General features: G+C 32.6%; 3 protein-coding genes across 3 annotated transcripts; 1 reads left to right on the forward strand and 2 right to left on the reverse strand.

Moving 5' to 3' along the window:
* Window positions 1-938: 938 nt before the first annotated feature.
* On the reverse strand, window positions 939-9,996 carry LOTGIDRAFT_232123 (hypothetical protein; the record flags this gene model as incomplete). Its single annotated transcript, XM_009055930.1, has 15 exons — window positions 939-1,094; window positions 1,626-1,719; window positions 2,004-2,215; window positions 2,397-2,578; window positions 2,915-3,152; window positions 3,818-3,947; window positions 4,245-4,539; window positions 4,819-4,973; window positions 5,390-5,589; window positions 5,974-6,143; window positions 6,489-6,588; window positions 7,320-7,477; window positions 7,725-7,830; window positions 9,611-9,722; window positions 9,857-9,996. 15 exons carry the CDS (start codon window positions 9,994-9,996, stop codon window positions 939-941), a joined length of 2,448 nt encoding a protein of 815 aa, XP_009054178.1.
* A 1,086-nt stretch (window positions 9,997-11,082) lies between these two features.
* LOTGIDRAFT_232124 (hypothetical protein) lies at window positions 11,083-12,937 on the forward strand. The gene is made up of 5 exons (XM_009055931.1): window positions 11,083-11,161; window positions 11,688-11,760; window positions 11,903-11,973; window positions 12,229-12,313; window positions 12,527-12,937. The coding sequence occupies exons 1-5, from the start codon at window positions 11,144-11,146 to the stop codon at window positions 12,637-12,639; spliced, it is 360 nt and encodes a 119-aa protein (XP_009054179.1). The 5' UTR covers window positions 11,083-11,143; the 3' UTR covers window positions 12,640-12,937.
* A 2,702-nt stretch (window positions 12,938-15,639) lies between these two features.
* On the reverse strand, window positions 15,640-23,035 carry LOTGIDRAFT_160729 (hypothetical protein; the record flags this gene model as incomplete). Its single annotated transcript, XM_009055932.1, has 12 exons — window positions 15,640-15,826; window positions 16,262-16,347; window positions 16,717-16,974; window positions 17,294-17,389; window positions 17,681-17,875; window positions 18,893-18,978; window positions 19,478-19,559; window positions 19,939-19,988; window positions 20,916-21,009; window positions 21,135-21,242; window positions 21,783-21,967; window positions 22,468-23,035. The coding sequence occupies 12 exons, from the start codon at window positions 23,033-23,035 to the stop codon at window positions 15,640-15,642; spliced, it is 1,995 nt and encodes a 664-aa protein (XP_009054180.1).
* Between the last annotated feature and the right edge of the window lie 2,640 nt (window positions 23,036-25,675).

A 25,675-nucleotide genomic window follows, 5' to 3' on the forward strand; every position in this document is an offset into this window, starting at 1 on the left:
ATTATATAAATATATCACACAATATCAAAATTTATATTTATAAATATCACACTTGCTTTATAATTAAAAATATACTTATATACACAAACATAACAAAAAGTAAGATATATTTCATAAATATACATGTAAAGCTCACAAATGTTTCTTATATACAGTTACCTTTAGAAAGTACTGAAAGGGAGATTTATTTTATGATGATCAATAAATTGAATTTTAAACTTGGTTAAAATAAGTCTTTTTTCATTAATTGAATTACCTGGTTTCATAGCTATACAACAGAATCCCTCTAGTCCAAATAATCCATAAAACTTAACTAATAATTCATTACACTACTTAAGTAATTTTGAACTGCTTAGAAGCGTGTTACAATAATTATTTAGTTTAATAAATAATTCGGCTTATATAGAGATTTTATTCTTTAGTCATGGCACCTGGTAAGTACAACTGATGAATATATTCTCTTGTTGACCATTCTAATAGGTAATATCCTTTTATATTGAATTGTTTCAAAGAAATAAAAATACCTGAAGTCCTTTTAAAAATGCAAATATGATTAAAATACTTTGGTAGGCTTAAATTTCATTGTTACAAAGAGTAAAATTAACTGTTTTTCATTTTCACTTCAAAAGTGTTTAGGTAAGCTGTTATCGGGTACTATATATAGAAAGGTCTTAACTATTCAAATGTACTCTAATAAATATATGATGTGTAATAATATATAATGATGGCACTGAGAGGGGTTTAGAGTAAGACAATCTTGTTAGTCTATATTACATATATGATGACAATAAACCCAATTTTATCCACAAAAATCAAAATTTGGAAAAATATTATTTCCTTCAAAGTATATTAATCAAACTTGATTATATCATATGGGAAATAAAAAAATTCTTATCCTCTGTTTTATGATTACAATTTTCGGAACAGAATATTGAATTTTAAGCTGTAACTGGAGGCTTAGATTTGGAGAATTTTAAAGCTCTACTTGTAGCTATTTCTTTCTGTCTTACTTCTTCATTCTTCTGTTGCTCTACTATTTCTTTCTTTCTTTCTTCCTCTTCCATTTCTAATTCTTCTTGTAATTCTTTTCTCCACTGGAATATAAATTGAAGCTGCTATTACTTGACCAACCAGATTGGTTTAAATATGTGCTTTATATACCAGCTAGGAGATCTGAATTTCAACTCTCTACAGCACTTAATTCTCCATTCTCCAACAATTCAAGGAATTAGCTATAGAAATTAAAGTTGTTGACACTTCCAAACTGTTCTATACATTCTCTCAGGCAGTTTTAACATCAAAATATATGTATGTGAGAAAATCAGTAACATTGAAAAAATCTAAAATTCCACGGTACATTTTTATTGAATTGCAGAACTCTTCATTGGATTTCAAATCAGGTAAGTGCTACAGAGAGCTGAACTCTTACATTACATTACATTTACATTCCAACAGTTCAAACCATGCAGAAAGTACATTTAATATCATTGTTGAATTAGGAACAAATGAACAAACCAAAAGGTGATTTTGTTACCAACTTATGGAAAGTTTTTCAGGTATATAAAACAATATAAATCAGCTGATTTCAGGATATACAGAAGACAATGAAATATGGTCATAGTTACCTGATCTTCAACAATTCTCCTTAAATCAAAACTAGTTCTAGTATTAAAATTTACTGGTTCTTCATATAAAGCTGTAGCTAACATTATTTCATCTCTATACAAAATAAATATTAATAAAATAAAACTCTTCAAAACATTGGCCATGGAAGAAAATATGATCATCAATCCCTTAGCAGACACCATACAATTTACTATTGACTGAGACAAGATTTGTTAAGCAAACTATGTATAATTTACTACCTTAGTAGTAGGACCCAAAATTCAATTAAAGCAGAAAATATGCTGAAAGTTGGGCTGTACTAATTTTGAGTGGAGAACAACAGATAAGACTGTAAACTTGGTAAAAGTTTAATTTGTAAAGATGAAACAGCCACTTACTTAAGAGAGGTTCTTAGTTTTTGTTTAGTTCTAGGTGTTGGTTTAGGTTGAGGTTGTTGTTTAGGTTTAGGTTTTTTAGGTTGTTGAAAGGTTATTGGTGGTGGTAATGGTGGAAGATAGATAGAGATTAAACTATTAGCTATACGACTACCAATAGTCGATGGATTAGAGTTCAATTCTATCTTTAATAAATCATCTATATTAGTATGTACCTAAAAACATACAAAATTTATCAGGTTATATCTTCTTGTTTTTAGAATTTTAGTTCAAAATATCTGAGTTTAGCATTCTTGCATGTTTATGTTTTGTTTCTCACCGGCCGCGTAATTATGTGGCTGGTAAACCACAGGGTTGAAAGGGTTACTAATAAAGGGTTAACAAAAAGTTCTGAACCTGTCCAACTTTCAAAGCTTCCAGTACTCTATGATCTTTCTCCAATGAATGTGCTTTTAGTAGAGTAGACCAGGCAGCATTCCTTAACCCTTCTCTATTAGTATCATTGGCTAAACATCTACATATTTTAACTAATGACTGTATAGCTCCATATCTTAATCTCCAACTCCAATCTTTGGGTCCTTTAATTGAAAAAGAAAATAGTACAGAAATCATATTTTTTTCTACAAATTTCATGAATTTGCATATTCTGTGAATTCTTTGCTTGACAACTATCAACGATTTCACAAGAACAACTGTGCAAAGTGAATCCAAGCTGACAATTACTTTCAACAACAGTAAAATATATAATATACAACTTTGAACTTTGTAAAATGTTTTAAAATGGCTGTCTTTCTTAATTTGATTCCTTACAAAATGAGTATAATACATTATTTAACCGACAGGCATTTAATTCACTGCTGTACGGTAAAAATGATGTCAAGTCTGCTTTACCATAAAATATATTTTACACATACCTCCGTCATGGTTTTCTACACTAGTATGAAAGAAAGCTAGATCTATTAATCCAGCACTAACTAGAGGTATAATACCATAACCACGTCTATAGGGTTCAGTTATATCTGTATTCAAACCAACTAGAGCCATTTTCTGTACATTAACATTGTAACCATGGATACATATATTAGCTAGGACCTCACAATAAGTAACAGCTACCTCCCAATGCCAACCATATATACCTGGGCTATCAGGAACCTGGAACAAAAAGTCAGATTAAGTTTCAGATATAGGCCTACTTTCCTTCATTGGCAAGTTTTATAGAACCCTATAATATATATTTGGACTGTTATATATATAAACTACTATTATGGATAAACTACTCCTCTATAATTTAAGCAACTTTTCAATTTGCATACAGGAATCTTTTTCAAGCAATGATTCAAGTTGCTTGATAAAGATTCCTGTATACGAATTGAAACGGTGCTTAAATTATAGAGGAGTAGTATATCCATAATAGTAGTTTGTTTATATAATGTTCTATCTACTTCTAAATCTCCTTCAAGGATTATATATTTGGACCCATTTACAAAAATTCCGATCTGACAAAGTTAAACATCTTTTCGGCTTTCACTTATCATCATTACAAGTATATCCTTAACAGTACAATATAGGGGTGTTTTTTCTTAAATGTGTGATACCTTTACAGTGACATATATTTGAAATATCTCAAGTATATCTAAAAGGAGTAAATATTAGAATATTGCTATAATAAATTTGAAAAGTTGTAGAATTACAATGGAGCTGACTGATTGTAACGAGTTGTAAAAGAAAGCAAATATAGTGAAACAATGTCTTTTAACCTCACAGACTATTAATCAAAGAATACCTAAATGAAAGTAAGAATTAGGCTGTACACTTACTGGTACATTAGTAAATGTACAAAATGAGTTAGCAGAAGATATTCTATCTTCATATGATGTACTAGGGTTATCGTGTTGTTTCTCTACATTCCCTTGATCACCATCTACGTTATTCTGATTGACATTGATACTGAAATACAAAGGAGATGGGCAAGTTTCATTTACATGCAATAATAAATCCAATATACAACACAGTGAATTTTTTCAAGGGCTATATTGAAAATATTAACAAATTCTGGTTGGGCATATATGGCACATGATTGTTAAACAATCTTACCTCAAAGACAAGCCTTGGTCACAGACAGACTCCTTGACAACCTTAGGAAATTGTCTTTAAGTGTACTAGTTTCATTCTAATTTTTTATACCACTTAATCAATTTTTTAATTTTTAAATAATCTTACAAACAATGCCTGTCTTTTACTCACCTAGTTTTGTTGGCAGGTTGAGAATCAAAAGAAACTTCTCTCTTCTGTACATTTCTTGGTGCTCTTATTTCTTTTAAAGCTGGTAATGGACTATCTTCTGTTAAACTTAGATCTAATGGTGGTACTGGACTACTGCCTGTATTTTTACTGTGAGATTGAGATGATGATTGATAGCCTTCTTCACTTTTCTCATTGATATCACTTAATGATGGTCTGGAACTCTGGTCTAGACTTTGTTTTGCAGACGTCATTTTATTTTCTTCTATGTCTACTACTTCATCAGAAAATGTGAAATCTGAAAAAAAGAGACACAGCTGAAATTTTTGTGATCGGCTATAAGGAAACCTGGAAAATACTGGAAAAGTCAAGAACAGTAAAGGATCAACAAATCCACAGAATCTTATAAACTTGCAGAAGACAATCCAACAAGCTGCAACTTATATTGATTCATTTTTCATAAAAACAGACTCTTGCAGTCACAAACAAGATCATGTTATAACATGCAAATCACAGCATATATCTTTTGTTGCTGAATGGACAGTGACAGATGGTAAAATTATGTCGAGAAACATACCTGTAACAGAACTCTGTGAATGAGAACTCAGCGCAGGTGATTCTATTCTATCAGTGATTTTTACACCTTGAGCTAAACAATGTAATGCTTTCATAGCATGAATATCACTTCTAGCGGCATCACCTAATACATGTAGAGCTATTGTACCATCAACCCTAAAAACATAAATAAAGAGCTATCATACAATCAACTCTGAAAACATAAATAAAAAGAAACTAAAATACAATAAACCCATTTATAAATGAATGGCTATAGTACCATCAACCCTGAAAACATAAAAAAAGAGCTATAGTACCATCAATGCAGAAAATATAAATAAAGAGCTATGGTACCATCAAACCTGAAAACATAAATAAAGAGCTATCATATAAACAGCTCTGAAAACATAAATAAAGAGCTATCATACCATCAACCCTGAAAACAGAAATGAAGAGCTGAAGCACCATCAATCCTGAAAAACATAAATAAAGAGCTATAGTACAGACAACCAAAAAAATATATATGAAAAGTCAACAATTCTAAAACATACTTGTTGATTGCTATCAGTATTAGTCCATGAAATTCAACTTACCAATTTTCTGTAGCCAGACCTAATCCACAATGAGCTAAAGCTACCAAAGCATCAGCAGTACCACCTGACAACTGATTGGTACATCTCCATACATCTAATGAATGCCATAATGTGGGACTTAAATCATGGACACTACTACTAATAGCTGCACTGTGGGCAGTAGAAGCTTCTGATCTCTTATCATACAGCTGTTTTGTTGCCTGAAATAAGCAGATCATAATGCTCATTTCAAGTAAAAAGAGTCGAGGATTCAAATCACAAAATATTTTCCAATAATGTTTGATCAAGAGATGTCTTTAACAATAAACAATTGATAAAAAACCTATATAAATACAATTCTTTTCACTAAATGTAACTACATAGGATTTGATACTTGACTGACTTGATTAAAGCAAAATAATTCAAGAAAGTATAAAATTGATTCCTTGTTTTTATATATATGCTGGTTTATTTTATTACATCTGGTTCTAAGGCAAATTTGACCTCAAAGCACTTAATAACATACTCCAAAAAAGCTTGTTCTTTATCCTTTGGCCAATTGTTTAAGATAATTTTAGTAACTGAAGTCAACCGATCAAACTTACATGGGTTAATTCTTCCACTTTTCTGCCAGGTGGTAACCTTCCTCCTTTACCGAACTCAGCTTCATTGATAGTGGCATCAGCTAGGATAATTTTACCTACCTCTATTATGAATCTTAATGATAATAAAGCATTAGGATAAGGATTGTATGCTTCTTGACATTCTGATAAACCTACAAAATAACAGTTGTCTTGATTAGACTTTTTATCAGCCATGATAGCTTTAAATAGAAACATAAACTTTTCTTAGCATCTGTATTTTATAGAAATCATTTTTTTATATATAAAATACAATGACTCTTCTATGTTACTTTAAAAAAAAAAAAATTCAAAACTTTGGAACAAAAGTTTTCACCCTGATCACGTCAAAACCATAACATTGCTCTATCCATTTGTAAAATAACAAGGTACACTTTTCAACTAAATCAAAGGATCTGAATAATGACAAGGTACATAATGTAGCTTTTTTCCGGTTTAGAGTAATTTTTCCAGAAAGTAAAAATATGACCTATACTTACCATCAAGATAGGTAAAAAGTCTATTTTTAAATTCTGAATGACCTTGAAGTTGACCTGCCATATGATTGTAGAATAAACGGGTAAAAACCAATTGACCCATCTACAATATAAAACAGAAATTTCTCTACAACAGGAAAACAAATTATGATTCAATAAGTCCTGAAGAAAATACAAACACATCAATTCAACAGCTGAATAAATTCATCTGAAGAGGAAATTGGAGGCACAATGATCTACAAAAAACATGAATGAACATTTGGCCCATGGGTCAAGTTGAACTATCTTGATATGTGGAGTAGGCCCTGTGATTTCATATCCATTTATGGTTAATTGTTGAATACACTTTTCAAGTGCAGTGCATTTGAAGGTAACTTATTTATTAGGAGGGGGAATGATCTCACTGAGGTTGAGAACTACTGGCTTATAAAATCATTTATTAGACGCGTTATATATTAATCATTATAAAATTTTAAGAAAAAAATAATTTTGATAAACCAAACTGAAATTTTTATGACAGGTTCGTCAAGAATCTTTATAAGTGTTAAAAGTATGAATGATCTTATAAGTTTCAATAGATCATTATCTATCTGATTGTTACTTTAGATATATAGGGGACAGGTTGGAGATTTTTTTTCACCAATCACACTTCAGTCACAGAGACGGGAATTTTTTAGCTATGCCAATCAGTAATAGCATTCACAGCTTACTGCAGAAATTTTAGCCTTCAAATACATGTGTGTCCAGAATTATCTGTGATTGAATGTTAAAATGATGATTCTTCAAAATAAAATATTCTGTGAAAATCATATTTATCCCTTAAAGTACCATTACCTTCAATAATTTGATTTCTGTAGTTCTTAGATAAGGTTGGTGTATGGACTCGGTACGTAACCAATATAACATAGTTTCAGCCAGAAAAAATAGAGCTGGTATATGATATCTTTCTAATGGTGATATCTCTAATGATGTAATTAATACATCCAGACATTCTAAGAAAAACAATGAAAGGTGAATATATACTTTTTGTCATCACGTATTATACAAAATTATTTTTAGCATTAGTGATCAATTTTCAAAAATTTCATGTTGACTGTGTACATTCTTATTTGTAGTTTAAACATTGGAGATACAGAAACAGACCACTAAAAGTGCTTATTGTGAATCAATTCTCTATATAATATAAATTTTGCTGAAAATTATTACCAGGAAAAATTAACAATTGTAAATTAAGCTTACCTTCTTGTTGCTTTCCCTTACATTGTGCTAATTGAGCTAACTCTGTCCAGGCCATTGGTAAATTAACATGTTTTCCTGTACCACCATCACGTACTCCTGCCCTTCGCTAATATATAATAGAAAAAGTTGAAATCATTTGTTACGTTATATGTACATAACAATGATACTATATATAATCTTTGTAAGACATATAGAAGCAGGAAGGTAAATATTAAGAACACCAGTTATATGGATATACTACTTCTAGTTTTATTACATACTACGTTTAGAAAAATTTTACTTGATAACGTTACCTTTATGTGTTTCCAAACGTAGTATGTAATAAAACTAGAAGTAATATATCCATATAACTTGTGTTTTTAATGATACTATATAATGGATACTTTCCAATACATTTCTAAAGCTAAGATTACATATATGTGTCATGCGGACATAAATGGCCCTTGCGGATCCGTCATGCGTCAAATATGATTCCATATGTGCGTTAAACGTATGCGTTATCTTTCTTTTGACACACAGACTTCTAGACAGATGGATGCTTTGGTGCATAAATTTATGCTAGAGCAAGATGCAGTTTTTATTGCCAGGCTTGCTATGGAATGGTTGAAAATGAAAATGAAGAAGAAGAAAAAAAGGAAGCTTCCAGATGTGTCAAAAAAAGCTACACCTGGCAATTTTACGTATGATGGAGACCATTTTCAAGAGCAAGGGCAGTAACTCATACTAAATATTTTTAAATTCTTCTGATTTTCAATAGGGTTCATCCTTGGGTGATTACGAACACTTGAGTGATTACGAGCTAAAAAACTTGTTTTCAAGAGCAAGGGCAATAATTCATACTAAATATTTTTCGATTTTTCTGATTTTCAATAGGGTTCATCCTTGGGTGATTACGAACACTTGAGTGATTACGAGCTAAAAAACTTGTTTTCAAGAGCAAGGGCAATAATTCATACTAAATATTTTTCGATTTTTAAATTCTTCTGATTTTCAATAGGGTTCATCCTTGGGTGATTACGAACACTTGAGTGATTACGAGTTAAAAAACTTGTTTTCAAGAGCAAGGGCAATAATTCATACTAAATATTTTTCGATTTTTAAATTCTTCTGATTTTCAATAGGGTTCATCCTTGGGTGATTACGAACACTTGAGTGATTACGAGCTAAAAAACTTGTTTTCAAGAGCAAGGGCAATAATTCATACTAAATATTTTTAAATTCTTCTGATTTTCAATAGGGTTCATCCTTGGGTGATTACGAACACTTGAGTGATTACGAGCTAAAAAACTTGTTTTCAAGAGCAAGGGCAATAATTCATACTAAATATTTTTCGATTTTTCTGATTTTCAATAGGGTTTATCCTTGGGTGATTACAAACACTCATACCAAGTTTTGTCAAAATCTGTCAAGAATTATCCCTTCTAGAGTGTTTACAAACTAAAAATTGAATGTGTTTTCAAGAACAAGGGCAATAACTCATACTAAATATTTTTCGATTCTTCTGATTTTCAATAGTGTTCATCCTTGGGTGATTATAAACACTCATACCAAGTTTCGTTAAAATCCATCAAGAATTGTCCCTTCTAGAGTTTTTACGAGCTAAAAATTGAATGCGTTTTCAAGAACAAGGGCAATGACTAATACTTAATATTTTTTTGATGCTTCTGATTTTCAATAGGGTTCATCCTTGGGTGATTATGAACACTCATACCAAGTTTTGTCATGAATTGTGTCTTGTAGAATGTTTACGAACAATTGTGGACAGACGGACCGACGGACGGACATGGGTGACGGCAACATACGCCCCCTATTTCATGTGGGCATATAAAAAGCTGCTTTTAATAGAAAAATTGTAAAGAAATAAGCTTTCTTATCTCTTACCATACCTTGGACCTTTCAAGCATTTTTCTAGCTACATCTTCAAATTTTTCTTTTTCATTCAGATTCTTTGCATTATTAAAATGTTGAACAAATTCATCACAAACTTCTAAAGGATTCCTTGAAAAAATTAAGAAAAATGTTTGAAATTGATTTTGTTTAGTTAGCATAATTGTGTCAAAGACAAATATACAATATAAAACAAAATCCTTATAAATCTAAGCAGGTGTAATGAAGGCCTAAAGACAATTTACCTTGAAGCTACTATAGCACCTTTCTTGGAGTGGATTCCTTGAATTGTAGATTGTTTAAGTAACCTATCTTGTAATTCCAACCGTTGTGCATGTGAAATGATTCCAAATTTATGGACAACAGGCAACCTTGTAACTGGCATCTTTTTTACCTATGGGACTACTGTAATACAAAATAATAGTACACCATATTTCAAATTAGAATTAAATGAAGTACCGGTAGTTGCTTTCCTGATACCTTTTAAATAATTGACATAACTTCACCAAAAGCCATTTCTGTAGACGGATGCCAAAAATGTTTTGCTTTCAATGTTGACACAAATTAATTTGTCGGTCAACAATCTTTAATACTTTTTTGGCTTCCTTCTACAGAAATGGCTTTTGGTAATGTTATGTAGGAAAGCATGAACTACGTAAACACAATGGAAGTGCAGCAAGCTTCATTTCCAGTTCGTTCAATTGCTCTGATGGCAGGGGCTTTGTAGGCCTACCTTGTTTTAGACCTTATTCAAGCCTCGTTTTTCAGATACCGGTACTGAAAACAAAGTTCGCCCTGTCTCAGAAATATGTGAAACTTGAAAGTAATATTATTAAGCTAGTACTAGTAGGACTGGAGAAGGAGGCTTTAAAGACGTCAAGGTGGCAGTGACACAACATTACCGTGTTTGCGTTGTTCTGGATTCAATATGAACGACGAATGATTATGTTTTATAGCATAACTTAGATACAGTGCCTGTGGCTAGGTCTTGTGAATAACACAAAAATCCACTAGTCTACATAGTAAGAAACCTACATATTTTATGATATAAAAATGATTGTATTTTGATTTCAAAACGTTCACTAAGAGAACACAGTACTAGTGAAAACGTTTAGCCAAAAATCAACAATTAAATATGGAAATAAACGCACCACAAAAAGTTTAAATCACTTATATCAATGAATATCAGTTTTGTTTACATCTTCGGCAGCCATTACGTTTCGTTTCTACGGTGGATTCCTTAAAATTGTTACTTAAGAGTTTTAAACTGAAACGAAGTAAGCTCTTTTCATTTATTTTGAATTAGAAGTAATATTCTCATTACTATTTTGATATGTTACACTATTTTACACAAAAAGAGAGTAAATATGCTATTTAACCTGTGGTATCTGTACTATTTTTACTTTTCGTGTCATATACTGGTGGGATATCTATTAACCTTCACCTTGATGAATGACCCTTTGGGGTTTCCATATTCCAAGAGCGGCAACAGGAAATTATGAAAAAATAAAAATAGGAAATCGTTACTTACAATGTCCACACGATCTAAGGTGGTTTATATTAATCAGTTGAAATCATTTATTAAAATCCTTAGGTTTTGGTGAATTCAAAGAGTTTTGTTCCTTTTGAGATCTATAGTGGTTAGATAAATGAGACTTGAAATTAAATGCAAAAGTAAGAAAAGTCACCTCCTTCCCTTGACTGCTAGGTCTAGTCAGGTGTCTACAGGCATACATTTCAATACATACCAGTTGATATGTTATGAAGCTATGTAGTATGTAAATGTAATGTTAAGCTAAAGTTACTTGTATATATCATATATGGTAACTGGATTCTATATAGGGATGCTATATGAACCATGTGGCATCATCTGGTCTTCTAGAAGAAGGGTAATTTACATGCCCTGCTTCACTCGCAAACTTGTCAATCTAACAATATCTGTTCACAATATCTGTTTCTTTTTTCATTGGAAGGACTAATTTAATAAAAATCAGGCAACTATTATTTTGAGTAGAAAGGGCGCAGATAGATAAGACATTATAAAATATTTTTGAACATTTTACTTCTATGCTGTAGGTTCTGAAAGTATTTAAAGATTTACATCGGACTCGGAAGAAAGTTTTCCATGGTGATTCATTTGCATTAACAGGTAATTTTTAATATTATTCAACATTCTTGAAATATTTATACAGGCGAAATGACTAGCACATTGCATTTTAATCTTTAAATTATTCATGAAGAGTGTCTTTGTGAATATGATTGAAAATTAACTGATCCTTGCCCAATTTCAGCTGCTCGTGATAAAATAAATACAGAATTTAAAACCAATAAAGATGTTGCTGATAGTGCTAAAATCGAAGAGGTAATATTTTGTAATTTTGTGTGTAATGTTATTTTGAGGCATATCGTCAAAAAGGCAATGTTTTACAATATCATGCTCATATTGTTTTAAGAAAGTTTTGTTCTTTTAAATGGCCAAGAATATAATTATTATCTCCTATATCAAAGTCATAAAACTGCTTTGTAGAGTGAAACATGATAGTATTTTACATTCCTATCTTTATTTCATATTCCAGAAAAATGATATTTGATATTTTTTTGGTTTGTGTATTTTTAGTTGTTAACTGTAGGAAGAGATTGTGAGATTTTATTAAGGAAAACAGTAATTCAGGCGGTAAAGAAACCAAATAAGGATACTTATGGTAAATAGTATTAAGATATGCTATGTTCAGACAAAGTTTTAATGCACATTTAAGGCACTTCCAGACATAACATAAGAGAAATGAATAGAAGTTCTGAATGATAAATGATGTATGAAATCTGAAGTCAATGCTTTTAAAATTTTCTATTCCAAAAGCATTTTCACCAATGGATATTTGCTATATTTTTTGGTTAAAATGTTACTTTTATTTCAGAAGTAAACATTACCAAGGAAACATCATTATTGAAAAACACAATGTTTGATCCAAACGCAAAAATACCTCCTCCCAGGCGTAGAACTAAAAAGAGTACTGATGATGCTACTTGAATACAGTGTTATACTTGTGTTGAGGCAGTGCAAACTTAAAGACTTGTTGACTCTTATCTGGTTATTGTGAGCAATGACAGCAAGACAATTTGTTTGATAGAACTTGTCTTTCCATTCAACTGTAGGGTAGCTTGCTGGGGTCTTGCATTACAGTCTAAATAAATGTCAGCAAGTACTAATACTCTGGATAACATTAGATAAATTACATGAGATCGTTTTATTTACATATTATTTCAAGTGAATGTGTGAGAAATGAATTTTAGTTTGTATTGAATAAGAAAATATATTTGTAGTTACATATGGTATTAGTATATAGTTCCCTTCCTCTCTGGTCTTAGTACTGCTATTAATACCTCAGCAAAACTTTATTTGCCATTACAACCCTCGGTCAGCCAGTGCATCAATTGACATTATTCAAATGACATTAAAATACAGATCAGAATGGTTAAGGAAGTTCATAGAAACTCTTTTGTAAAGAACTGGCCGAGGTCACAAATACAGAGAAATAAGAAATAGAATGGATTGGACATAGGGCTTAGTGTTGAACGAGTTAATAGACACAAACACACATTTTTACACACAAATATCACAAATAAGTTTTAGATTTTGATTTAAAATTCTCATCATTTGGTCACTGAAAAATTAAACAGACTATTATTTCATTTCGTGGCATTTACTTAATCAATAAACAAAACTGAAGGCAGGTTCACTCTGGAACACCTGAAGTCACTTGAGCCTGTGTTTAACTTGATGTATTTATTGAAAAGTCCTCAAAGCTAATAATGTTCACTTGATATTATTTTGACACAGACCATGCTTGTATATATATTATTATCTCCCTTTGACCAGTACAGTTTGAGCATACACCCAGTCATATAAAGGCTATTAAAACTGTACCAAATAAAACAATTGGGTATTTCCAAAATTCGTGGATTTAAATTATAAAGCATATTACTATGTTTTACAATATAGAAATATTTCAACAGAAACTAAAACCACACATTGTTGTTAGCTCTATAGGTTCTGTTTTAATATTTCTATACAGCTCTACAATTGATGTATTGGGCACATTTTAAACAGTGAAAATATTTTATTCTTTTACATCAATTAATCACCGACCTTTGCATTGGCTGAATAGACTTCTTTAAATTCAATAATTTCAAGAAAATTAAAATTATAACCTTAATTTGCGTGTCATTGCCTTTAGAGCGTCTTCGGGTGAAAATGACAATTTCTGATTGTATTTGGATAATCTAAGACCTTGATTATCTAAAAAGTTGATTGCAAATTGTTAAATTATTTGAATTATGCGATTCTGACAACAAATTAGTTGGACGGTGGACGGTATATTAGTCCACGCTTAACATGAATTAACTTCACGTTTAATTTAATGTGATTATGGACGTTGGATTGTTTCTTAGCAATTTTTGTAAATAGTTGTGCGAATATAATAAATAAGCACTTCTTTGACCCCTAAACCATTCCAGTGAGAATAGCAAAATTAGGATAAACACTTGTGTATCACAATATGATACACTGTAATAACCTTGAACTTTAGGAGTGTTGAAAAATTTTAAGAGGCAATAACTTGAGTCGTCCAGAAGCGAAAATACATAACAGGTTAGTTATGAGAGTTTTGCAAACTCTTCGAGAGAAACACTTGTTATTGGCACCTTTAGGAGATCCACAAGTATTCAGTTTAATTTACGGGATGTACTGTTTTCACCCGATGTTGGGTGAGATTTTCGGCTAATGGATATGTTATGTCTGTGCCCGAATTGCCTTTTTTTGGTTGTGTAAAAAAAAACTTCTAAACTCTACTTTCGGGCTACGATATGTAAAATATAATCATACGAATGACATTCGGGCAGTGATTTCGATTCTTAAATAATATGAATTATGAAATTTTATTATAGGAGAATATCGGGCTATCAATTTAAAAAATACAGTTATAGTTAAGGATATTTCATAAAATAAAATCGGGCAGTTCAAAAAAAAAAATTTTATAATGCCTTGCCCGAAAAACTAGCCTTCGGGGCTGCGAGAGGGGCTGACACCAATCCCCCCCCCCCCCTCCCCCTGTGGCTCCGCCACTGGTTACGGACGCTCAAAGTCGGGGTTGTCGCGAAAATGGCTTAATTTGAACCAGTTTTTCTCCTCTAGTTTCCCACCAAAACGCTCGAAACAAGTTTGAATCGAATTTCCGGCATCTCTGGGACCCCCAAGTTCCAATTTAGCCAAAACAGATAAACAAATTTTTTGAGAAATTTCCTGACCAAAATGATTAAAGACGGCCGCCGACTTGAGACAATTAAGCGGGGTGAAACTTTGAACAACAGCAACCGTAGGAAGAGGAATGGTACAAATTGATCTAGATGTTACAGTGCCCTCGATACACATTAAAAAGTTAGAAAACCTCCTCACAATCCTTTGAAGTTGATAGATATTAAATAAATTTATAAAAATATAATATTATTTAGATAATATTTTCATTTCATGATAATTTTTGTTTGTTTGGGTCATTTCCAAATGCAATTTTGGGGAGTGGAGTGTGATTGTTCCATCGCAATAATATTTCCGCTACATTGACTTCTACCACTTCACACAATGATGAAATGTGAGAGAATCTAAAGTTTTGGTTTCAAGTTTCGGGTGAGAGATTTTAGAATTCTCGAAGGTCATAGACTATAATGTTAGATAAGATCATTGAGAATTAAATGAAAACGTCAGTAACAAAATAATATAAGCTGAAGTAATAAAGCATCATTTTATTATAAACTAATACTGGGTAGCCTAAGCATTTTGACGTCGATTTTTCCAGAAAAGGTTCTCTTTTCAGATGTCAAATATTTTGATTTTTTGATATTGTTTTTTGTAATATATCTTCTATTTACGACCACACTCGTGGATTTTAATGAAAATGTTCAAAGTATTTTATGATTGGAAATGACCATGATTCTAGCACCTCAAATGCTGTTGTAGCCTATGGCATTTTTAACTTCATTTCATGACCCTTTCAATCTGTGATATAATATCTTGTTCTTTGTATGGTTTATTTCTGCGTTTCCTATCTATTGCGCTTTTCACATGTTCTTGTATATCATGTAGTATAGCAGCATACTCTGCGCTACGACTTCTCATGGCTTGCGCTTTTCTTAATGCATTCTTCTGCCCATTCTTCAACTCACTGAAACAAAAATATAATGTAGTAATGCCGAGTTTCGATCACAAGTAAGTTGAAATGTCACTTTATTTAGTTTAAGGATGATGATACTAGGATCAGAAGAGTTTTATCACAGGGAAATGCTTACGAGTGATGTTCTGTTAAATATGAACTCGACAACTACTTTCAATACAAATTTAGATAGCTGATACTTATTTCATCATTTGAATGATTTCGAGTAAAGAAACTAACAAGAGTAAACTAACGAGTGATAGTGTACGCTACCACACCTGATTATTTGTTGATCCTAGACGCCAATAAATTCGTGGGTACACAGAACTTTCATCATTGCCATTCCAACGCCTCTGCCCTCGCCTGTGAGTTGGCTGTCGCTACGCCTGATAGTACTATATGTACGTACATAACATTAATGTCAATAGATATACATGTCAAACCTACCTTAAATCTATCTCATTACTATGATCTTTATCTAATCTTTTCATTAATATATGTAAAGATCCTTCTGACAGAGGTAGATTCATAGCCTATAACATAAGATGATATATATTATAGATTTTTTCACCACAAAATAGAAATAAATGAAACGTTATGTTGGACGATGTGGGAAACTTGCAAGGTTGGTTATGCCAATACAAAAAGTGGCATCTTTTTTATCAGAGTTACAAGTCGGAATACAGCGTTGAAAATCCGAAGGTATTATTCTAAAATAAGCATGCGTTGAGCAATTTTCATACATTAGCGATCAACTATACTGAATATAATAGTATCACGTGAAATAAATTAACTCGCAGTTGGTTATTCATTCCGATTGTAATCCAGTCAAAAATCCTACACATTAGCTTGTGGTAGGTATTTTTCATTTGTCAGATTGACAGATTACGTGTACTACCTACCTGAAAAGCCTGAATGAGCTCCTGTCTTGTGATACTACCACTATTATCAGTATCAATCACACGGAATAGATCAGTTAGTCTTAACTTCTTCTGTCTCATAAATTCAAATAATACCATACATGGATCATAGGAATCCAGAGCAGATTCAGCCTTGAGTGTACCAGTTTGATGTAAGTGATCGCCATGAAGCACTTGTATTGGTCTATCATTATGTAACTCGGCTAAACATTTCATAAATTCACTGTTAACTGGAATCTCCTACAAAATATAACGACATGTTAGTCTGATGAGGTTGGTTAACTGTATACTATAACCCTTTCCTTTAATATCTATTATTACCATTTATTGTCCGACATTTAAGGGATATTCTGGCCTTATCCAACTCTACTCATGCAAGCCCTACAGTGGATAATATGCCTAAAGTCATCTTCACCAGAACGAAAATGATATGTAACAGAGATATTTTGAAAAGATATATGTTAAAGCTCAAATTGAGCTTTTTTTTTACATATAGATATGATCTGTTCTTGGTCACCAACATGGAATTTTTCGTAATATAGTAGTACATAAAACTTACAGTTAGATCGATTTCATTGATAGCACAGTCCGGGGATTTCTTGATGGCACATAAAATACCTATTGCTCCTTTCGTTGTAAATGGGTTTAGTGAAAGCTGCAATGTAAAAAAAATGTGGTACTCAAGAGGCAATGGGATACATGATCAGCACTTATTCAAGGATACTGTAAGGTATCTGTCGATCGGAAATGTTTTCAAAATTTCCAAGGAAGAGATACACTACCACTTATCGACGTACGGACCAGGCAAAGGATCAGGGCTAGATAATGCTTGTTTTAATTGGGCGCATCGTCAATTTGTAATGTTTTGGAACGTGTTGAAGATAGGATGCACAGACAATAGCCTATATAGCTGAAAAGGACAAAGAAGTAAAGATATAATATGTACCTTGATTTTTTTCAGGGTTTCATTTTGAACTAAACCATTAGCCAGTGGTTTAAGAGATGTATAATCTATTCGATTACAAGTCAAGTCTAGTTGTTTTAGAATCCTGTTTTCCATCAAACAGTTTCCTAAAGCTTTGCTACCCTCTTTAGCAAGACCATTCCAGGATAAATTAACATATTCCAGGCCTGTATTTTGCTGGAAAAAAATGGTTTAAGAGATGTATAATCTATTCGATTACAAGTCAAGTCTAGTTGTTTTAGAATCCTGTTTTCCATCAAACAGTTTCCTAAAGCTTTGCTACCCTCTTTAGCAAGACCATTCCAGGATAAATTAACATATTCCAGGCCTGTATTTTGCTGGAAAAAAATACAGTTGTGTCTCGCATAATAAGTGTAAATAAGCAAAAAAAATTGGATTAATAAAACAACTCCCAGCCTCACCTTCTCCTCTTTCGAATAGATAGGAAAGGGAACCTTTTTTTGTTCTCTGTAACTTATTTGCAATTTTTCAAACAAATATTTGTTATCTCAGTAACATAGAATTGCCTCCCTATCAAAAAAATATTTGTTATCTCAGTAACTTGGAATTGCCTCCCTATCAAAAAATATTTGTTATCTCAGTAACTTGGAATTGCCTCCCTATCAAAAAATATTTGTTATCTCAGTAAAGTAAAATTGCCTCCCTATCAAAAAAATATTTGTTATCTCAGTAATATAGAATAACCTCCTTATCAAAGCAATATTTGTTATCTCAGAAACACAGAATTAACTCCCTATCAGAAAATTATTTGTTATCTCAGTAACATAGAATTGCCTCCCTTTCGAAAAAAATATTTGTTATCTCAGTAACATCGAATTGCCTCCCTATCAAAAAAATATTTGTTATCTCAGTAATATAGAATAACCTCCCTATCAAAACAATATTTGTTATCTCAGAAACACAGAATTAACTCCCTATCAGAAAATTATTTGTTATCTCAGTAACATAGAATTGCCTCCCTTTCGAAAAAAATATTTGTTATCTCAGTAACATCGAATTGCCTCCCTATCAAAAAAATATTTGTTATCTCAGTATCATAAAATTGCCCCCTATCAACAAATGTTTGTTATCTCGGTAACATAGAATTACCTCCCTCAGAAATGAGGAATAATTCCCCTTTCTATAAACTGCTATCTTTAAAACAAGAATATCGAATGCTAATAACAAACTTACTGCCAAACCATCACAGAATGCTACTGCTCCTCGTTTCCTGATACCATTCCAACTTACATCTAACGACTTCAGATAAACATTTTCCGCTGAAAAAATAGAGACCAAAATCAAAAACTAGACCACAAGCCATGTAACTATTTTTTACATTCTAATCATAGACTATATATCATTCGTCGGCTGAAACATTTCCTTATAAAATGAATGTTCACTTCCATTCAGATGAAGCTCGCTAACCTGAATTTCCAGGTTCAATCCCGGCATAGGCCGAGATAATACTTTTTTTTTCAACCCGGTTTCCCCCTGTCAGTGATGCAGGTAAGAGGTGCTGACATGGAAAAAGCGTCTAGTCGTTCGGATGGGACAATAAACCGAGGCCCCGTGTGCTACGGTCTGTGCACGTTACAGATCCCTCGACAGTTGGAAATCGAAAATAAGCAGGCAAATGCCGCTGTTCTGGCAAAATTTCCCTCATGGCACCCTGCAAGGCGTTGCCCGTCTTCATTAGCCCACAAGGTGCAGAAAAGTAGGACCTAAAACTCTATTCATTTCATTGTCATATGCATGCAGTTGAAGATCAATACTTACCTATTGCAGATGCTAGAATTATCGCCCCTGCTTCATCAATATCACAATAACTAAGTATCAATTCATAAATTGTTTTATTTTTCTGGAAAACGACGTATAGAAAATGATATAATGGAAAAATAACATAACATTATAAAACAAGGCGAATTCACAAAACAAGTGTCTCATAATTAATCTGTAATTAAATAACTGGCTCTGTATAAATCTTCGATGGGCCTACATAAGCATGTCTTTACAAAACACAGTGGAATCGGCAACGGATTTGATTTCTGTTACGTTTATCTTTCATGTTTTTTGATTGTTATATGAAATAGTGGCGTTTCTACTGGGGCCAATAGGTATTTGTGAGGGTGTAGGAGGGTGAGGGTGTGTGTGTATGTGTTTAGGGTCACCTATTTGAAACCATTCGTCCATAAATATTAAGAGTGTGGAAGAACAGTATATATGGGTGGTGAACTAACCTTCAGTAGATCAGCCAACTGTTTCATATTAGACGTTGATAACTTGTTACCTACAAATAAAGTGGAAGTTTTCAGAGATATGAAATGTTCGTGTAACAGCGGTGTGAGACGTGTATCACATCTAACCGTTGCTTTTACAATCCAACGAATTCTCCTTAATAACCTCACTTTACAGACCCTTACGTCACCATCCAATGTCAATCTGCAATCTCTGTACTTTTGGAGTAATGGATAGTGATAAATTTCGTGTCATTCGGACAGTGCAGTGGTGTAACCTATTTTCGCGCATATAAGGAATCAAGACCGAATTTCGACAAAGTTAAAAAAACAGAATTTTTTTTTTATGTCTTAGTTGTTACCTCAGATATTCTAAAAAATAATTGAAATGGTTTGTTTCGATTTTCTTTATGAATCCTTCACTTTGACCCATATTTCATAAGCAACCAACTCGGCAACGGCGGCAGAATGTGTCACCTATTTTCGTGTACAATGTTTGATCTATAAATAAGTCTAGAAAAACACGTTGTATGGATACCGGGTGGTATAATTAACTTCTCTTAGTATTTATCTTTAATCTCAATTCATTATAACTAGTGACAATTCCTTAAAAGAACCATGACTTAAAAAAAAAATAGTGACTGACAAAATAAGATACGTAGCGTGATTTATTGCTAAAAGTCACTGAAACAACATAAGAATATGGCCCACATAGACTTTTTCTGCTGACATGGAATCCGCTAGCTGATCACGTGAATTCATTCGTTGGACTACATTCTAGCAGACGACACTTGGAATTGCGATTACCACTTGGGATTATAAGGAAATTCGGCCGATATAAAATGGTGGCGTTTTGTAAGAACTGAAATCCGCGGAGGTCACGCGAGGTGGCACGGAAATGCACGAAAATTGGTTAGCACGAAATTAGGTTACTTGACTGTATTACAAATTGTTAGTTTGGATTGGCTGATATTTCTTACCAGTTAAATCGAAAATCTGTACAGTTTTATTTCTTTCTAATGATTCAACTATCCACCCAATACCAGCTGGACTTAAATTACAATATTTCAGTTCCTGCAATAAAATTTAAACGATATTTTAAATAATGTTTGCAGATCCTTAAATATACGAAACCATAGAATACAAACTAGTTATATTGTGCTATAAAGAATATAGCTTCTTATTAAAAAGAAACTTACCAAGCGAACAATACCATCATTTCTTTTTAGCATTTCTGCTGTACTCCTAGCTCCATCATTACATAAATTATTTCTTGACAAATCTAAGGTAGTGATGGTATCGGTTTTCTGAAATGAAAATATACAGATTATATCAATGTCAATTATATACATAGATTACTGTAGATTCATATTTTACATTAAAGAAATACTATCTCTTACAATGAATATAAGATTTAAAAGTCTTTTGTCAATTATATATATATTCATCAATGGACATTCAGTAATTAAACTTAAAACTACGAAATAATGAAAATGCTTATAAAAGCTTGACTTTGCGGACTATACTCAGAATGTATATTTATGACACCAGGTAGTCCACTGATGAATATTCCGAAAGGCAAAAGAAAAAAGCCGTGTAAGAGACCGGCATTTAAAAACCTCACTAGACACTGGAAAATCTTTATTTAAAAATGGCATTTTTCTAACCATACAACCTAACAACCGTCAAAATACCTGAAATGTTTCGGACTATTATATTTCTCTAAGCTTTCCACCAGCCTCTATCTGCTATAGGAATTTTCGGTGATTATTACATTTCATTTACTTTAAGGAGTAAAATTTTCCATATCTTTATCTTATATCTTTCCATGTAAAAACCTAACTTACCGATAATAATATACATATAGCTTTTACATCTTCCCGTAATAATAAACGATCGTTGAGGCTCAGAGTGGGTGACATCAGCTGTTCTTGAACACATCTCAGAGGACGTTGTCCACTTTTAGAACAAATATTTCTATATAGATACTCTGGAGAAAAACCAAATTCTTCTTCTTCATCGTCTGTAGAATCTGATGAGTATAATTACTATAATGATTATTACGTCTTACTATATTGTTTGTCTAGTGAAATGAAGATTCAGATTGCACAATGCACGCTTGGACCACGGAAATCTGTGAGTGTGTCAATCTGTTTCATATTTTGGCGCCATAGTTTCGTTAGTTACTAAGAAAAGTTCGTGTATTTCATCAACGAACCTGGGATAAGCATATTAAGCGGGATACTATAGTCTTAAATATTTGCCTCATCAACAAATATTCAATTTCAGATCAGTTCAGTTACAAGTATGCATAAAACCTTTCAAGATTAAAATAAAGGACGTCCTGGTCTCTTTCAATTCAACAAAAACTTATCGCCAATTCACACTATCGTCACTTCCAGAACGTTAACATTCTTGCATTGAGTCATCAGCCTACCATTCATAGGAAAACGGATTTATGGTTTTTTATGGCTCGTGATATTTGAAGCCAGTACAAAGATCATTTGAGACACATGATCGTCTGTACCTTACCTTCAAAGGAATATTCTTCGTCTGCTTCGGCGTCGTAGGCATTGATGAAGATGTTTGGAAATGTGAGTCTTTTGCTACCTTTAACTTCATCACTACATTCACTATCGATCCCACTTTCTTCAGAATCCGTGCTTTTCAAGGAGATTTTCGAAGATCCCAGCCTTCCTCCCACCAGACAGCTAAAAGGTAGTTTAGTATTAAAGTTAGGACATGCAAGTCGTGAAGTCACTGCTTCAGAGGGGTGGATTGCGTTCAAATGTTCTCTGGTCGTTGATCTTTCCTTGGGGTCGTGGTATGATTCTATTACAGCACAAGTTGCTCTTCGTTTTAGATGCTCCGGTCGCTGTTCCAAAACAGAAACAGAACTGTTTGAAGTATATGAGAATCTCCTGGTCGAGTTGACCTTGTTAGGCTTGGATACAGATTCTCCATTGGCTTCATCAATCAAAATATCTTGGCTCCATCGTAAAGATTTCATTTGCCGATAATTTTGGTAACGAGATGTTGGATTTACATTCTTTTTATGTTTCGAGTTAGTGAACAGCTTGTTGGTAGATGAACGTTCCATTTGATTGGCGATTGTCTGCTAGTCATCAGCACTCGGCGTCAGATTGTCTAATGTCTGTTGTTATATGTGGTTCTATATTTACGTGATCTGTGTTGAACACCAACCGAGGGATTAAAGTATTTTACGGTGTGAATAATTCCACTAATCGTAAGATTTAAAAGTAGAGATTTATTGTTTGAATACTTGATATTATAATTTGAAAAACTGAAGTATTAATTAATCATATTAATTATCAAGTCAAGGTGTTAATCTTTTTTATCGCACTTGTGACGTAAAGAATTTAACATACTTATAATATTTAATTTTTGTACGCCGACATGGAAATTGCCGTTGCCCCTGTTTGTCGGTCCGTCCGTTCACATTTCTTGAAGGCACAAACGTGTCACATTTGGCATGTATATGTTTATTCGGTCAAGTCCGAAATTGCTAACAATCAGATGAACAGTTTCGGAGTTATTGCCCTTGACTTAGTAAAAACTCGTCAAATTTGGCTTGTAGGCATAATAGATATCATGGAGAAATTTGGTATGCATGTATATATTGACGAGATCTCGGTCAAGTTTTGAATTGGTAACAATAGGAACGATTTTAGAGTTATTGTCCTTGACTTAATAAAAAGCACGTCAAATTTCAGAGTTATTGCCCTTGTGTGTACGTCGATGAGACATTGTTTATGTTGGAATTTGGCTATCTGTGTTTGAGATTTTGCCTTGACTCACTTGACTTGATAAATATTTTTTAAGATTATTTGAAAATTCACTATTAAGCCACTATATCATTTCTGACAGCTTGCAGTGGGCGTATGTTTCCTTGCCTGGCGAGCTATCTTTACGTATTTCTCTGATTTTCTTTTTCATATATATATTCAAATGATGATATTCGAAACGTATTCTATAGACTATGAAGCATTGTTTGAGCAGCTCTGTAAAAGAAATTTTTATATTATTCCGCGAGTGTTGCCGTATACAGTAGTGGCGGGTGTCTCCCGCGAAGCAGACTATGCTTACTATTTTCGAAACACCTGATGGTATTTGTCTTAGAGTGGTCCACTACTATACAACTGTTAAATTCCCCATGTCACGCTTTATCTTCCTTGTATGGATTTTTATTCTTGTTATATTTTACTGGCCTTTTTCAGAAGATAGTAGTCTCAATACCTCTTTTTCCAAATCAAAAAACTCAATTTCATCACTTTTCATAATTTAATAATGAAATTTAGACTGCCGTCACTGTCAGGCGTTATTAATCTTGTCATGGAGTTTTTAACGATATAATGACGTCAATGGTAAACCAGAAAAAGTTGTGCCTATACCTAAACTCTGGTACGGTTTTATTGACTTGCAGGTTAACAGAGTGTAAAACGTTTTTGTTCTCAAAGGTGATATGGGCAACAATTCCGTAGAGCGGCGATTGGATCCCATAATGTTGGTTATATATTGAGAACAATAATTGCTAGTTTACTCCATTTAATGATAAATAGCCTATGGCCATCCTTTCACCAATGACCCCTGTCCAGCTGAACAATTAATTTCTAAAACTTTATTTCACTTTTCTGACTTTTGAGTATTTAAATTTTTAATGATATCCGGTTATGGCGTGAAATCATCTGATCAGGGCAAGAAAACCCGGCGTAACAACTAATGTAGTGTCTTACAGTGCACATTTTATTACAAATTCTTTTCATTTGATGAAGTTTGCATAATTTTTAATCAAGTGTATCCCCGTTAAAGAATGTACAATGTAATTTTATGGTTGGACATTTACAGGGGTTAAAATTTAAATTAACATTATTTCTGGTTTTATTACTCTTTGACAATAAAATTTAAGATGAAGAAAATATTGTCCGGTCATTCAATAGCAAGATGTTTAACAGAACGGTAAGACATTTTACTCTTTCTCTATTATTATTATTTGTATGTGTACATACCTAATCAATATCTAATCTTGAGTCTAACTTTTCAGACTGAAAATCTGAAATCAGTGGCTCAAGATGGATGAGTGTAGTTGGGACCTCTCCAACGTGATTTTTGTCAACATATATTTATGCTCTTCTGCATTTTGAGACCCTCTGTAAATTAATTTAATGCCTGTTAATGGAAAATTTAATAATTTTCAGTCTGTACGGTCAGCTGACTTGGTTCAATCCGGCCCTATGGTAGCCATTGACTGACATACGCTTTGTTCATGTGTCTAGACCTCTATTGCCAACATTGGTAACGTCCGAGTGGGTTATTGTTGATTTCATGAAAAGGAGACAAATTGTAGCTTAGACGGACTCTCTTTAAGAAAATTTGTATCAATATGAGAAATTATGTAAAATGAGGTGGAACTCTATCAAAAATGATTTTTGAATTTAACTTTTGCGGGAGTAATTTTTTTAAATAAGAATATGTTTACCATTCCAATTTACTTTCGAAGGTCAATCCAGATTGTTGAGAATTAATTGAAATTAATTAAGTGTATTTGTTCGTTTTGAAAAAATATTAAAAAAAACGTATTAGAAGGATTAAACCTTATTATAACATTTTTAACGCTTTTTTTCTTTTGAGGAGCACCTATAATAGTCCTTTTCAATGTTTGTTGTTCACAGTTAATCCAAATCATAGCTAATTTTTGTAATTAAGATTAAATATGAAATTA

The sequence above is a fragment of the Lottia gigantea genome (assembly GCF_000327385.1).
Source record: "Lottia gigantea unplaced genomic scaffold LOTGIsca_26, whole genome shotgun sequence".
NCBI lineage: Eukaryota > Metazoa > Mollusca > Gastropoda > Lottiidae > Lottia > Lottia gigantea.

What these genes read in the sequence shown, in the direction of transcription:
- LOTGIDRAFT_232124 (XM_009055931.1), top strand. An exon ending in TGATTCATTTGCATTAACAG is followed by an intron (nt 11,761 to 11,902) that starts GTAATTTTTAAT and finishes GCCCAATTTCAG; the next exon opens with CTGCTCGTGATAAAATAAAT. An exon ending in ATAGTGCTAAAATCGAAGAG is followed by an intron (nt 11,974 to 12,228) that starts GTAATATTTTGT and finishes GTGTATTTTTAG; the next exon opens with TTGTTAACTGTAGGAAGAGA.